General features: G+C 37.6%; 1 protein-coding gene across 1 annotated transcript; it reads left to right on the top strand.

Annotated features, from left to right (window-relative positions):
- The first annotated feature begins 903 nt into the window (after window positions 1-903).
- On the top strand, window positions 904-4,877 carry LOC140239150 (cationic amino acid transporter 4-like). Its single transcript, XM_072319033.1, has 3 exons — window positions 904-2,580; window positions 3,656-3,764; window positions 4,714-4,877. The coding sequence occupies exons 1-3, from the start codon at window positions 904-906 to the stop codon at window positions 4,875-4,877; spliced, it is 1,950 nt and encodes a 649-aa protein (XP_072175134.1).
- Window positions 4,878-16,824: the final 11,947 nt, after the last annotated feature.

Genomic DNA, 16,824 nt, shown 5'->3' with positions numbered 1-16,824 from the left:
GGCCAGTATTGTACTGAGTGTGGAGCTGAGGTTGGCATAGAACTGTTCGATTGCTTCCTCTGAGATTGTTAATGTCGACGTGCAATTGGAGTCTCACTGAGGACGGCAATATCAATGATGTAGCCAGACAGCTCTTTGGCAGCTAGGGCTATTCTCCGTTGAGGCCTTATTGAATCGTCTTTGCCCGTGATTGTACGGACATTCCACGCTCCTATAAGAAATTTTTTGGAATGATTGGCGAAAGAGAATCCTCATGGCAACGCTGCTCCTGTGCGACGACAGAGAGGACTTGAAAAGGAGTCCTGTATCAGAGATCACCAACGGACAGTGATGTCCATGAGTGACCATGACAGTGAAAAGAGATATTGTTGTCCGTTAAAAGACCCTTTGAGCTCCGGTCAAAATGTAGTCTGAGCGTACATTTCCACACCATGTTCAAAATGGCTCTCAAAGTAGACTTAATAAAAAAACATTTTCTTCTTATTCAGCAAAACAAAACAAAACAAAACCACATAATATGATAAATGTGTTATCCGTTCTGAATGAAATGAAACTTAATTGACGTTGACATCATTCAGGGGAATTGTGTTTATGGATCATGGCATTCACGAAGACGTGCCACGTTCAGTCTAAAGCCGATCGAACTATACATGATGTATGTATTGCATTCTTTTGTCCAAAAGAACTCAGAATAGCTTGTACTGGCATGACTGGTGTTGATTCTGATGATCACACTTGTCCGATTTACTTCTCTAAAACGGATAATATATATGCATCTCTCTGTTGTCTCTGTTTTCTCTCTTTGCTGAACAGGTATGTGAGAAAAGACGCGTCAGGCCCATCTCTTTTCTCCCGCCAAAGAAGTTGCATTACAACTAGATCAGCTTGGAAAGACGGAAGAAAATGTCACAGACTGCTGACGAGGAGCCCGCCCCCACAGGGTGCCTTCGCCACTGGTTTGCGATCAATCGAAGAAAGCAATACGACACAGATGAAACCAGCTATAGGACGCAATTACGTCGCTACCTTAGCACTTTCGACCTCACCCTCCTAGGAATTGGATCCATGTTCGGTGCTGGACTGTACATTTTGACTGGAGTTGTAGCGGCTAATTATTCAGGCCCCGCAGTCTTCTTGTCATATCTCATTGCAGGTTTAGTCTCCATTCTTGCGGGTCTGTGCTATGCTGAATTCTCGTGTCGCTTACCAAGGACAGGGTCTGCCTACTTGTTTACCTACGTCACAATTGGCGAGCTTTGGGCATTCCTAATTGGCTGGAACCTTGTATTAGAGTATGTTGCATCGGCCGCATCAGTTGGACGATCTTTCAGTGGATACATTGATGCCCTTACCAATGGATTCTATTCGAACTTTACGATCGAATATATCTTAGGCGGGAAACCCTGGAATGTCCCATTTATTGCAGAATATCCGGACTTCCTCGGCGCTCTTTTTTGTTTTAGCGTGCTTCTGTTTGTCCTCCTCGGTGTTGGTACATCCTCAATTACTAATAATATCGTCCTTGCGTTCAATCTTATCGTAGTTTTGATAATCATTGGCCTTGGTGCGAAATATGTCGATTTTGAAAACTGGAATTTAGAAGGAAGGTTTTTGCCGTTTGGAGTTAATGGCTTGATAACGGGCTCTGCCACCTGCTTTTATTCCTATGTGGGATTTGATGTCATAGCAATATCAAGCGAAGAGGCGTTGAATCCCAACCGCAGCATACCAGTTGCAATGATTCTTTCGATCGCTATTGTAACAGTCCTTTATATGTTACCTTCAGCTATACTGACGCTCATGGTGCCTTACTACGACATAAATTCTGCATCGGCCTTCGCTCAGGCGTTCAGTATAGACGGAGTGATCTGGGCAAAATGGGTTGTTGGAGTGGGAGCCATTAGCTCCACTTTCACCTGCCTTCTCACATCACTCTTTTGTCTTCCTCGACTAGTCTATGCAATGGCTCAAGACGGTCTCCTCTTCAAATTTCTAGCCAGGGTGGACGAGCGGACAAAGGTCCCTATTATTGCTGGAATTGTCTTCGGTATTCTGACGTGTCTCCTTGCCATTTTCCTAACACTCACTGATCTCGTCAATTTCCTATCTATCGGAGTTCTTTGCGCATATGGCATTGCCGCAGGAGCAATAATTATCATTCGGTACAGACCTGAAGGCTATGGGATAAACATCCAGTTTTCCACTGCGGAACAATCGCCTGAAAACTCAGAGGTAAAACCAGAACTCTCCAGAGATACTGAAGATGGTCCTGATATTAACGCCGACTCCGATGCTCTGGTTCCTATTCCAATTGGAGGTAGTCTTGACCCGCGCTATAGGGAGTGGCCAGTTCTTTGGCGGCTCGAACAGTTTCGGCCGGGGAAGGTGGTGAAGGTAGCCATGCTTGTTTGTGTCGTGTCAGGGATCAGCTCGCTAGCCACGATCATCTATGGTATCCATCTCGTCTGGGCTAAAAACGCCTGGATTATAGGTTACATCGTTCTGAGTGCTGTGGTCAGTTTATTGTCCTTCTTACTGATACCGCTTCACAGACAGAATGATCCTGGAGATAAGTTCAAAGTAAGTACACTTGAACAACATCATCATCTTTGTCTATAGCCCTATCTCTCTCTAGCTCTCCTTACAGTTACTTTCTTGTGACTTTCACGTTTGTATCATATCATGACGGAAATCTGATAGGAATGTTTCTTTTCTTCTTCAGCGGACTTGTGATACCTAAGATCAATTTCAGGTAGAATCTAAACTTGTCAGAGGTTTATGTTTTGCGTTGTGATGGTAATCAACTAAAAGATATCAATCAGAATAACAAGAATGTTCTACAAGTGATACGATTAAGAAATGGCTGAAGAGTTTTTTTTTCTGAATATTTGACTATGAGTTACTTATGGTTGAAGCCACTTCATTGGTATAATTTGGAGGCACATTGGTTTATAACAACTTGTAACTTAATGTTTGAATGGACTTATCGTAAAAACTACAGAGATAACTCGGCTGAGTCACCTCTTCAGCTCTGGGCCTGGCAAGCATGCATCCGTTACAGTGGCAGATGAATTGGCGAGGTTACTGCCTTTATTGTTTAGACGTCGAGGACTTTTCCGCATCACCGATTTGTATGTTTGTGATGTTGGTCAAAGGTTGCATCGCAATCCCCCTCTTCTGTTGTGGGAAGTTTTTTTTTTTTTTTTTTCGCGTTTACAAAGAGTCTATACTGCTTCTTGGACTTCTTCTCTTTTTAAACCATCTGGTTTTCTTATTGAGGCTGACCACTTCTTCGCTATCAAGAAGAGTGAACATGGCTGATCCGGATCTGCGATGCTGGTAAAAATGAAGGTGTTTGGTCTCACGACTGGTTAAACAATGACAGTGGCATATCCCATTCATCCATCATGGATGAATGCTCGCCAGTCAGTCAGAGCTGAAGAAATGACTTGAATTTGTCAGGAAAATGTTCTCTTCGAGATTCCACAAGTAAAGTTAAGTCTGAGCCCAGTCAAACAGATTCAAGCACTTGTTAATATCGTACTACCTAGAAGAATGTAAATCTACATGATATATCGATGACAAATTGATTGCTATATTTATTGATCGGTTACCTTAAAAAACCTCACATGTTGCTAATGTCGTTTCTTCCCAGGTTCCCTTCGTGCCAGCTGTACCCATTGTTAGCATGCTCTTGAATGGAACTCTCGCCTTGAAGCTAAGCTACATCACCTGGATTCGCTTTGTTGTTTGGATAATCATAGGTAATTTAAGCATCTATTTTAAAATTAGTATTGATCATGTATTGCTCTGTGCTCTGTTGTACAATGGTGTAGAATCCACTTCCCCTCCAGTTTGAAGGGATGTTACAAAGTGTACTATTTAGTTGAATTTTTTGTATTGTCCATAAACTATGATTTCCTGAAGCGTATGAAAGGTTTCTTCTTTCTGTCATATAGCCTATCTTTGAAACGTGTCAAGGGCTTGCAAATGTTTGTTTTGGTTTTTTTCTTTGTTTTTTTTAACGGTTACAGTTCGTCATTGCAAAGGTCCTTTATTCCCGAAATGAAATAAGGTTCATACTTCCGAAGGTTCGTTAGTTCGCTTATTTCATTTTTGGAGCCCTGATTGTCGGAATATTGGCGAAAAACTTCTTTTTTCTTCTTCTCATTTCCGGATTTATGAACCTTCGGAAAAGAGAATCTTCGGAATGACGAAATGTTACCGAAAATATGATCACCAGTGGAAAAACAAAAAAAAAAACAAAAAAAAACATCGCTCAGTTGTAACAGTTAAGGTGAATGTCATTTCACCATAATACTTAGGTTTATTACGTTTATGATTAAGAATTTGAACATACATGGTTTACTCTGCAGGTATGGCTAAAAGTATTAACATCAAGGTAGTTATTGCTATATAATTTAAAGGCATTTGCCTTATAGATTATATGGGTGATAAAAGATGTGTTGTTGGTTTTTTTTTTTTTTTTTTGGTTGGGTTTTTTTTTTTTCGTTCTGTCAGAAATATTTCCCCTGTACTGGTTTGTTTACGTGCACGCATTCATCATTAAGCTTTACTGAAATATTCTACACAAAAATGCCTGGTGTTTCAAGCAGTCTCAGATTGAAGTGTTAGCTTGAGGTGCGTTACATAAAGAAAATTGTAAGTTCACATTTGCTTTCTTCCGTCTTTTTTTTTTTTTTTTTTGTTCAGGCTTGGTGATTTACGCGCTTTATGGGTATAATCACAGCAAGGAAGGACTGCGAACCAACCGGCCAGAGGAAACGGAATTAATCCAGCAAAACAGTCCGTCATCAACCGACCAGACGTACGGCAGTACCGGTCAAGATAGGGAGGACATCTATGCACCCAATTAAGCACTTTCAATCTTTTAAGCAGCCACGTAAAACGATGATAATTAGAATAATGATAACAATTGCCATTAGAATAATTTATCGGGAGTACCCTTTACGATACCATGTATGCAATAAGAAGGCCTGATTAGCCTGTGCTCAGTTTTGTTTCTTCTTATCTTCACCGTGATTTTCGACCTCATTGACATGGAATTGGATGAGTTTATCATGTTAATTAAACGTTTTAAGTACATGTACTTATAATCTAAACTAACATAAAGATTAGTACACACATATTATGTGCACAGATATGTACGAAATATGTATGGGCTATAATTTTTAATCTTTCATATAAATTTTCTTCTTGTCGCATTTCATTGTGTATGTGACTGACATTCTTTCACAACCATCAAAGCTTTCAAAAATTGTTGGCTGATTTTTCAATCTCACTTGATATTTTATCTGTCTGACAGTCTGATGTTAATGTAATGTGGGTTTCGTTGCAATGTTTTGCTGCAGTGGCATCCTCGCTCGAATAATGTAATCCTTATGTTCTAATCTTAATCTGCACTACCTTTTAAAGGGAAGATAAACCCCAAGAGCAATGTTGATTGAGTGAAAGCAGCAACATTAGTAGAACACATCAGTGAAAGTTTGAAGAAAATCGGACAATCGATGCAAAAGTTATGATTTTTTAAAATTTTGGTGTTGGAACCGCTGGATGAGGAGACTACTAGATGTTATGACGTATGAGTGGACAACAATACCAAGAAAATATAAAGAAAATACTACAAAAATCCATTTTTCATGAAAATTACAAATTCCATCAACTTGATATTGACATATGTTAAGGGTAGCAATAATTATTCCCCCTGCTTTCTGAAAGCGGTTGGTCCATTGCTCTTTCATAATTCTAGAAAAGCGAATTTTTGTTGAATTTCCTTTATATTTTCTTTGTATTGTTGTCCACTCATACGTCATATCCTCTAGTAGTCTCCTCATCCAGCGGTTCCAACACCAAAACTTAACAAATTCATAACTTTTGCATCGATTGTCCGATTTTCCTCAAACTTTCACTGATGTGTTCTACTAATGTTGCTGCTTTCACTCAATCCACATTGCTCTTTGGGTTTACCTTCCCTTTAAGCTAAGTTATTATATGTGCGGCTTCAAAAATTCTCAGTATTCTATAGTATCATAAATATCTATATCAAATCTTCCGTCTGCAAGAAAACTCTTATCTAGAAACTTACTAGAAACCATGAAATGGCAGGGAATCTCAGAATACAACATCATCAGTGTTTACTTATTATCGGGCAATATTTTCGCTTGATTTTAGTCATGGTATTTTTATGGAAATGATGCAATGATCTTTCTGTTTTGTTTCTTTTCTAGTATCACGAGAATCACAGGAACAAATGGTAGGAACTAGTCGAAGTCGTGTGATAATTATGTCATAATGTTTTGGTGTTTCGTTTTGTTTTTTCGTCTGGAGTCTGCGAAGACCTGTAATGGGATTGACTGGTGATGCTTACGGTGCTGAAAGGGGTTTTGAAGTTGCGGGGGTGTGTAATGAAAATTTTGATGTCGTAATTTACAAATAAAAATTATTTACTGATAGGGCTCATCAGTACTGTAATATCAAAGATAATTGTCATGACTTGGGGTGGTAAATTGCTTATCGGTTTGTACCGTTGGGCCCGAATTCACAAAGGTGGTACAATTGAAACCATGTTAAGCCATGGACAATTTGTATGTAGCGCCAAGTGTCGCATGGCCTATTTCGTTAAGAAATCAGACATTTCGTCGACGAATTGACCATTGCGTTGACGAAATGTTCATTACGTTACAAAAGTATAATTTCATCGACGAAATGACTGATTGCGTAACGAAATAGGCCATGCGACACTTGGAGCTCCATACAAATTGTCCATGGTTTAAACCATGTTTCAATTGTACCCCCTTCGTGAATTCGGGCCTAGTAGTTCAGTAATCCCTTGCCATTTGTTGAATTGTGTAGGCTAGTTGTTTTACCCTTCCCTAGTGTGGTAGTGTATAGTGATTATTATTATAGAAATGCTAATATCGTTTCTGTGCCTTTTATTTGGTGTATACATGTACGTCGTGATTTTTTTTTTTTTTTGCCAATCCTGTAATTTTTGCAGCATTTTCCTTGTAATTTATATGAATACGCCATTTCATGCCGATAAGGGAACAATGAAGACTGTCTTGTAAGACATTTATATTGGGAGGAGATGCGTGCATACATCCGTATATAGATGTAAATACGGATTTTATTTTTTGTTTTTATTTTCTAAGAAGAGGTCCCACGATTTTCCATCCAGTCGTTAGTGCTGACCAAGCTCATAAGGAGTACGGGGTAATTCTCTTTGATTCTGACGACGAAACCATCATATGAAAAGAAGTATGCATTAAACGACAAGAAAATACTTCTTTTTTCTTTCTGATAGGGTGTAGGGCCTAATTCTTAGTTCATTCTCCGATCTTGAGTTTCGCTAGGGGTAAGGTCGTGTTGACACAATACACCTAAATCTATTTAACATTTTCTTCCCTTTCATTTTCTGCAACTTTGTAACTATAACACATACAATAGAGCATGTAGAATGTCCTGGTAAACCTTTAACTCATGCCAATCAACTCCATGAAATGGTAATCAAATAGAATGTTACCACGCGTATCGTGTCTAAATATCATTCAGATTTACACAAGCAGTAAGCAATTTCATTTCAATGTACGCAAATTGGTTTTTGAGCAATCAAAGGTGTTGATATAAAGAATAACTCTTGACGGTACTGATACTCACACGGGGCTTGTTTGAAAGTTATTGTCAGTCATTCTGTTCTTGTTACCACTTCAAGGTAATTTGTCGTTTCAGTCTGTTGGCAGGAATGTGGCGATAGATCCTTGGTCCGCCATATTTTATTTCAGGTATGGTCCATAGTTGTCTTTGAAAGCCTCGATAATTCGGTTACAGCTCGTTATTCCGAAGGTTCGTTATTCCGAAGGCTCTTCAGTCCGAAGATTCGTTATTCCGAAGGTTCGTTTTTCCGAATTTCATTTTCGGATTTACAAGTCTTCGGAATAACGCCACAAATGTTCGGATTAACAAATCCTTTTTCATTTTCGGATTAACGAACCTCTATGTTTAGGGAATTTGTGTGTTTCGGATTAACGAACCTTCGGAATAACGAACCTTCGGAATATCGAACCTTCGGAATAACGAACAGCACCCGATAATTCTACATCCGTCCTCACTGATGATGGAAGCGTACTGGAGGATGGGGAACCATTGTTCCTGTATTGGTTGCCAATTAAGTCAGTTCTGCACAATGATGTAGTCTGTCAACGTAAAGTTTGTAGAGTGATCTGAAATAAAGTGAAATACAAAACAGAACAGATGAAAGTGTTGGCGTTGAGTCGATACACTATGGAGCTAGATAAGTAGCCCTATGGATAGACGGATTTACCGATGCATTCAATTGATAATAGAGTCAAAAATGTTACGGTTGGATAAATGTGATCTACGATTGACGAATAACATTGCTCATTGTTTCAAACTGATTAGTATACTTTGAATTCCGATCCCTAAGTTGTTAATTTTGAGTGGCACAAAATTAATATTAATCATTTTTTGTGCGATCGTTTTTTGGTTGAATCCTGTTGTTCGATGTGTTAAAGACAGAGCACAAGATTGGATGGGAATCCTGCAGTAAGTCCACTGTAACGTTGTTGGAAATACAAGGACGAGAATACAGTTCGTTACATTTTCCAAATTAATGATTCTAAACAGTTATGTTTGAGCAGTTTGGGTAGAAATTGTACTTTGAATATGACAGGAAGAGTTTACATTTCACAGACTGCTTCATCGTAATGTATCACTTTGTAGGCGTGAAAAAGGCATTGTTTTTTAAATGAAAGTAAGGTATTGCTAGTTCATGTGTCATTGCCATGCCTTGACTCAGAGCATTTATAAAAACATAATGGGAAATAATTAAATTCTTGCGGGTATTCTTATGTTTGCCTTGTATAATTGCAACATGTGGAATTTAAAAGAAATAGTTTTCGTAATGCGTGGCGTGATCTGATATACGTGATAAAATTTTAGTGTCTTTTTTTAGTGATATATGCTATTGCTTAAACATAATATTATGTTTTCATGGCATGCAATACCCAAAATATTGTAACTGTCTGAAACATATGCTTGCTGACCTTGGATACAAATCCGATCATTGTGGGTTTTATCAACTCACTGATATTCATCTGCGACATCAAGGTATTCATTGAGTTTTATAATACTAGCAATAAGAAAAAGTCTAGAAATAAGAAATAAACGATTTTCCTTGAGGTTAGTTGCAATTTAGTAATAGTAAATATTCATAAATGTTGTTTGCAGGCAATAATTCATCAAAAAAAAAAAAATCAAGACTTTACGGTCTCTGTTTACAAAGCATAAGAGTGCAATGAGTAGAATCAAATGTGTGATATGTGGAAGTGTAATAGACCACGCAGAAGGAGACAGAAATGATGCAGGGTTTTAGGAAACTTATAAAAATTTGAAGGAGTATGGATAAGATGGAAGTGGGGATTCATGTTTTGAACATTCCTAAGTGAGATAATGAAAAGCCTCTTATGAAATATGAAAGAGCATGTAAGTTTAAGAAGGATTCAACGTTTATTTGATGAAAATTGGTTTTCAAATGGCTGAGATATCCAAAAAAATTCTAATAATAAAAGGCGACATGCCGCAACTTAATTAGGATCTCTTTGTTTCACCTTGTTTTTGGATATCTCAGCAAAACCGATTTTCATCAAATAAACTTTTGATACCCCTTAGGACTGCATGCTCTTTGACATCTCATAGAGTGGTTTCTGAATATCTCGCAAAACGTTAAAAGCTAAATCCTCACCTTGACCAGAACTGTACACACCCTTTAAGGAAAAGTAATGCATGGTTTTAAGGAGAAATTACATTGGGCTTAGCAAGACTTTGTACCGCGCTTAAGGAAATATTATTCAAGGTTTAAAGGAGAGATGATGCTAGTTTAAAGAAGAATTAATGCAGGGTTTAAGTAGACATGACACAAGACTTACACAAATAAGAAATGATACATTGTTTAATGAAAGTGACACAGAGTCTAAAGAAAAATTACACATGAGGGTGTACAGGGAAATAATACAGGGTTTACGTAGAAATGATTCGGGTTCACGAGGAAATTATACAAGTTCAAATGAGAAATCATACAAGGTTTAAGGAGATTTATAATGACAGGTTTAAGAAAAGTGATGCAGAGTTTAAGGAGAAGTTATACCGTTCCTACTGAGAGATGATATAGGGTCTAATGGGAAATGATACAGGGTTTACAGAAAATTGGTTTAAAAAGAAATCATACAGCTTCTACTGAGGGATATGCAGGGTCTAAGGAGATTTGTATATGATTTAAGGAGAAAAAATGTTTGTCTGAGGAGAAATTCCACATGGTTAATGGAGAGATGATGCAGGGTTTTAGGAAGTTAATGATATGAGGTTCAAGAAGAAATGATTCAGGGCCTACTGAGAGATGATTCATGATTTAAGCAGCATGGGTATAAGGCTTATGAAGAAATCAAACAGGATTCAAATAAAATCCTACTGATAGATTTGTGACTCCTTCACTTCCTACTTTCATTCAACTGCTTTTATTCTTTTTGAAACATTTTCTAATAAGATTCCTGTATGTAATCTCAAAGTATGTAGGCCTATAGACAAGAGTTATTACCCAGGCCATGTCGATCTAACATCTTACCGACACAAACAACACAAAAAGTAATAGTTTATTGAATAGAGCATGGAGCGGAATCATCTCACAGGTTACTTCATCGTGGCGAACAATTTTCCCTTATAAGCCAAGTCAGAAATAGTTTGTTTTTCAAACGGAGCACGTCATAGTTGAACTCTTCAGTCCCATTCTTATGCATAATTTACCATTTGCAGGCATAATTTACCATTTGCAGATGAAACAAAAACCCAGCTTTAGTGCTTCAAAACAGTTCTAAAATGTGAATTAGGGATAGAAACAACCAATTAAAAAATTTGAATCAGTATTATCAGTGTTAAGTATTAATTATACAAAATGTGAACAATATATATATATATATATATATATATATATATATATATATATATATAATAAGACATTTTTAGACTAAACCGTCTACAGGTATGGTTTATTGAGAAGAATAGTGGCATCTCCTTATATTTTAGGCTTTATTGAGAAAATTTTACGTGGTAGGATGTTTTGTGATACAACTGACCTACACATTTGTATCAAATGTGATATCATGAACATTTTCAAAATCACTGCTCCCGAAGGTAAACAGTGCCTTTAACAATACAGAGTGCCTGCGTGAGAAATGTGAAAGGTTTTGTGAAGAAATGACGAGTTTGAATAATTGTGTCATCTTCATCTTTCTGTTCTTGAATAGTGAACTCTGTTCACCTAATCTTGCTCATCTTATCAGCTTGAATGTGGTGTGTATAATTGAATTACAACTAGACCGCTTTCAAAAGCTTCAAAATAATGCTGCCCGTTTAGTTTCATTGTCACCTACAAGAAAACATGTAACGCCCTTACTTATCTCTCTACACTGGCTCCCCATTCATTATCGAATCATGTTCAAGTTACTGCTATTTGTTTTTCATTCATTAAATGGAACTGCTCCTCACTACAACTGTAGCTTGATTACCCCTTACAATCCTTCCAGGCGCCTTAGGTCTTCAAACTCATCTCTACTTGCCGTACCACAAACTCACAATATTCTTGGGGTGATCGATCATTTCTGTATGCTGGCCCATTCCTATGGAATATACTCCCACACAACATTCGCAATCTGTCCTCTCTAAGTGAGTTTAAGAGCTCACTTAAAACTTGGTTATTTAGACAAGCTTTTTCGTAAACATTTCCTTTATTCCTTTTCTCATACCTCCTTTTCACTGGTTTTTTTTTCTCTCTGCCTCTCTTTCTTGCGCCATGAGCATCTTTTCGTGATGGATACCGGCGCATTACAAGTGTTCATATTATTATTATTATAATTATGATTTCTATCCACTTAATGCCCTGCTTGATTTCTGTTCAACAAGTTGCCTATAGTTGCCTGTAGTCGCAACTCTCACGCTTTCACCTTGCTTGCCTCAAATAAAGCGAGCGGTGTGGAATATGAAATCAGATACAGGACACGGCTCAGAGCGCTCAATCGCCACATTTCATGCATGCATCCTTACAGTATGCACGTTTAAAATCTTCTAAATATTTTTTTTTTCATGATTCCAGAAACCTGAAACTGTCGATACGTTCCTTCCAACTACATTGTCTTTTGAGAGTAAGCCTACACATGATAATTCAAACATTTTAGTCAAAGAAAAATAATGTGGCAGCAAGCAGTGTGGTGAGCGGATGCAATACTTATTCAACCATTAAAATAGGTGTATATTTTTTTTTCCCGTGCCAATATCAGCTCATCCTTTCAATGATCCAACCAGAGTATGACATAGAGAGACATTTTCTGATTCTTATATGCATTTTGCCTTCAGTCACTCGTATTTGCTAGCGTCCTTCCAAGCCTCATTCCTTACATTCCTTGAGCTTTGTCAGTTTTTTTTTTTCAGTTTTTTTTTTTATTTTAATGTTAGCAGCCCGCGTAAATGAGCCTTATATGAGCACACAGTTATGACCGCTGAAGTTTTTATAGGAACAATACAAACAGTCTTCCCATACCACCTGTAGGCAACTTCTTTTCTCTACATTATAGTGAAGCTTTGTTGACACGGTTGATATAACAACTGACTCACTATGTTCCAGGGCGAAGCCGAAAAGGGTCAAAATGTGAAATACCTAGATACAACTTTTGTAAATCTTTATGTCCTTTAGGACTATGACAACCGGAAGAAAAACTCCACACAGTATACTGTTATAGTGTGTTTTATTTCCATCTCAAACAGTTATTACACTTATTGATATCCATATACGACCATGGCGCTAAAAGTGCATACACCCCTTGTAAATGCATTTTGAAGAATGTATACATTTATCTTTTTTTTTTGCAAGGTAGAGATCATCACAAATATTCCTCCAGGGTTTGCATAATGACATTGATTGGCTTAAAATGTATCCCAGCTCTATTTTCATAGATTTTCCACAACGAATCAATCGCACGCTTTTCAAAGATTTATTTTTTTGCTCTTCAGTTTCATTCAAGTCGATAAAAATATTATTTCATTTTTCGACGAGAACATAGACATTCACTTTTTTTGGGGGGGGGGGGAGGGGGGGTAAGAGAAAATAAGAATTCCGAATGTAATGTAAACACAATCTTCATATTGCTTTGATTTCCGGAAAAAAAAAATATCAATTTGACCCTGTGATATAAGCTGTACCTCCTTATCAACATTTGCTGCCATTTCTAGCCAGTTTTCAAGTTAGATTTCCAATTTCCCAACACTAATAATAAAAGTACATGCAGTAGAACCGTATGACAGCACTTAGATTAAAATGAAAATCGACTGTAGAGGGCGTTTCCTGATTATTGAGTTCTTGTGAACTAATTTTGCCCTTTTGTGCAAACGTGTCTCGATGAATGGATGTGGGAGGATATTGTATTTCATTACAAACGTAATTGTACAGTTTTGAGCTACCAGTGTGAAAAGCATCTACTGATATTACACGGTTAGACAACGCAGTGCTGTGGCTACGAAGGAAGGTAACGTTCCGTCATAATCATTAAACACCTTTATTTGTTACGGTTATTAGACTTAGTATTGAACTTGATATATCAGGGTATAAAAAGAGAAATTATAAGATTTGCCTGTGGATCAATATCATTTCAAGACATTGCATTTTACAGCTCCGTGCACATGAAAATTTACGTCGTTAGTATGCATTTCTATGGTTTATTAAAGGGATCGTACAGTTTGGTTGAGACCTAATTTCAGGTTTCTAACATTTTTTGGTGAAATAATGAGAAACCTCTTATGAAATATGACAGAGCATGTAATTCTATGAGGAATTCAACGTTTACTTGATGAAAATTGGTTTTGAAATGGCTGAGATATAAAAAAAAAGAGCGATTCTAATAAAGTATAATGGGACCCACAATTTATTACGATCGTTTTAGTCTACTTTGTTTTTGGATGTTTTAGTCATTCCAAACCCGATTTTCATCATATAAACTTTGAATTCCTCTTAAAATGGTATGCTCTGTACTACATCATAAGTGTTTTCTTGGTATCTCGCAAAAATACTGTCCATCCCTTTAAGGAGCACGTGGTCGTCTGTTTATGTATGTAATGATGTACGTGATGATGATGATTTGTGTATGTGAGTAGAAAGCTCACTGAAGTTACTACCTCACTACTGAATGACGAACAGACTGCTTAGATAGGACTGCTGGTTGGAAAATTGCTTTGTGACTCGTGTTTTTGCGCAAAATGACAAGTCTTGTGATGGTGTTCGGTGAAGACCAGTGGCGGTTACAGAGGGGCGCGCCGGGCGCTCGTCCCCTCTTTATGTTTTATCAAAACAAAAGAAATAAAAAGGAAAAAATAGATGAAACCCGAAAGTAGCACCAAAACATTCTTTGCGCCCCACCCCCCCCCCTTGCGAAATTCCTTGACCTGCCCCTGTAGACTACACAGGATACAACGTGTGATCATTACCGTCATGGCGAAGACTGTCAATAAACAAGTCCCATGGATCGTTACGTTAACAGATGGAAAGAAATGAAGCTTTACAAAGTTCCATCCAACACATGAAATGCATATGCCAAGCAAGAACTGGGCATGGGACTGCAACTACATTTTTGCATTAAATAAAAAAGGGGGAAAAAAAGATTACAAACCCTACGAGAATCCAAAACTTTCAGGAGGTTCATCCCAGGATTTCGCTCCGATGGGAGGACCATTCGTGCATATACTTTATATTGTATTTGAAAAAAATGCCCTTATCAGACGAATGAAAGACAAATCGACAACTTGTACCGCTTTGGATCATGTTCCCTTTTTCTTTTTTTCATAATGGAAATAAATAAACTATTAAATTGAACTGACTTGAATTCAATTGAAATTGAGGAGCAGCTTACACCTTGAACATCGATCACAAAAGCAGGAGGACTGCAAGGGGACCCTCCCCCCTCCCACCCAAACACACATACAAACAAGCACACACAAACATACATAGACAAAATGACTTAGTATATGTTTTATTAGTCAAACATTCAAAGTAAGACGAAGATGTGCTACAGATAAGCCTGATTTAAAGACTATAGAGCTGCAGCAGCAGGTGAAGTCACGTGATACCGTGATGCGTGATTGCTTAATGACAAAGGCACTGCAAGGGCTGTATTGCGATTTGTTTCACAGTTCTTAACCACGGAAATGTTGATCAACGGTTCTACACAGATTTTCTTACAGTAGCTGGTTTTCAGAGTCTTTCCGTTCTCTGTAGTTTTGTTGCAAACTTGGTGAGTACCGACTGATTTTTTTTAAACATCCATCCAGGTCACAGTTAATGACTTTCGTTGCAGACGAGCCAAAAAAAAAAGTAAAAAAAACAACAAAAAACTGCAGATTCAAAAATTCAAAAGGCATGTCAAACCAAAATACCAACTATATTAGCTGTGATCGGTGCTTCGCCATCGTGGGATTGGAGCGCTTTCATGGGTCCGCCGTAAGGCCCGTTGAGTGAGATATCACCAAGGAGTTAGGTACCAGTTGAGCTTAATACCTCCCTGGTCTACGGGGGCAGTCTATGGTAATCGTGGGTGCGTAGGTCTGCTGCTCCTTCATCAAGACGTAGTGAAATGTATCCGGAAGACCCGGTTTCACTGATGTAATCAAATTCTCAGTGACGCCTTGTGACAATTTTTGTTAATGGTGTTCGGGATTATATATATATATATATATATATATATATATATATATATATACATATATATATACATGGTATGCTTCACACATAATCATATTACCTTTTTTTCAGGATTCAAGCTCCGTGTCTTGCGAAGGAATGCTACTGCAAGGTATGGACTCGAGAATACAATCAGGGTGCGTATCTACAAACTTCCACGAGCTAAGTTTAGCTGTCATTATTTGAGTTTTGCTTTAATTTCATATGATATTCCAGTAAGTTTGGTGTCGTTTCAAGAAAGGCTATTTTGTGTTTTTGAAGTTATGACATCACCTTATCTGACCTTAACATTTTTATCATTATTGACGAGGATTGACCTCATTACGGTTAAATCGCCTCCTTCAAGTTCCAGTAAGTCTATCAGATAGATCAAATCAAACTTTTCAGTGACGCTCTAAAATTCACATGAAAAGAGTAAACTCTAGAAATATGAATCTAGTACATCCTGATTACTTCAATGCTAACCAATGTTTACATTCCTGACATGTGGGTATTTTCTCAATAATTAATGATTGTGGTCAATGCTACTGTCTCGTAAACACTAATATGCCTATGTCCCCAGCAGTCATATCATAGCCTATTTTTAGGAAACTTATCTTTTTGGTCATGTGGAATATTCAAACTTTTAATGTCAACGGGATTATGAAGCAAAATATTATCACTGTAATAGTTTGAAGTGCAACATTTGTTTCATTTCAGTGGCTGTAAAAGTGTCGACATAAAGGACAACAACCAGAGACTCGTGATCCAGAATAATTAAAAAAAGATTGATTAACCAATACTGTTATTGTCAGATATTGTCAATATCTGTGCTTTAAATACAAATCCTCCATGGTATCCTTGTTTAATAGTGACGTATCAGCAAGTAAGAAAGAAATCCACCAGCTCCTAAAGAATAGCATACTCTATGAAGATAGTCAGAGGAAGCCATGTGTTACATAGGTTGTGTGGAGTCAAATGTGTCTATGTTTTTAATGTAAGAAAACAATTGCTCGGCTGGATGACTAATGCAG

Source organism: Diadema setosum, chromosome 15 (assembly GCF_964275005.1).
Source record: "Diadema setosum chromosome 15, eeDiaSeto1, whole genome shotgun sequence".
In the NCBI taxonomy this organism is placed as follows: Eukaryota; Metazoa; Echinodermata; class Echinoidea; order Diadematoida; family Diadematidae; genus Diadema; species Diadema setosum.
The sequence above is the reverse complement of the archived record's forward strand: the minus strand, read 5'-3'. Positions and strand labels throughout refer to the sequence as shown.

Bases quoted from the DNA above. Each gene is read 5' to 3' on its own strand.
- LOC140239150 (XM_072319033.1), top strand. From the start codon at position 904: ATGTCACAGACTGCTGACGAGGAGCCCGCCCCCACAGGGTGCCTTCGC. The intron at 2,581-3,655 runs GTAAGTACACTT...GTTTCTTCCCAG, and splicing joins ATCCTGGAGATAAGTTCAAA to GTTCCCTTCGTGCCAGCTGT. The intron at 3,765-4,713 runs GTAATTTAAGCA...TTTTTTGTTCAG, and splicing joins TGTTGTTTGGATAATCATAG to GCTTGGTGATTTACGCGCTT.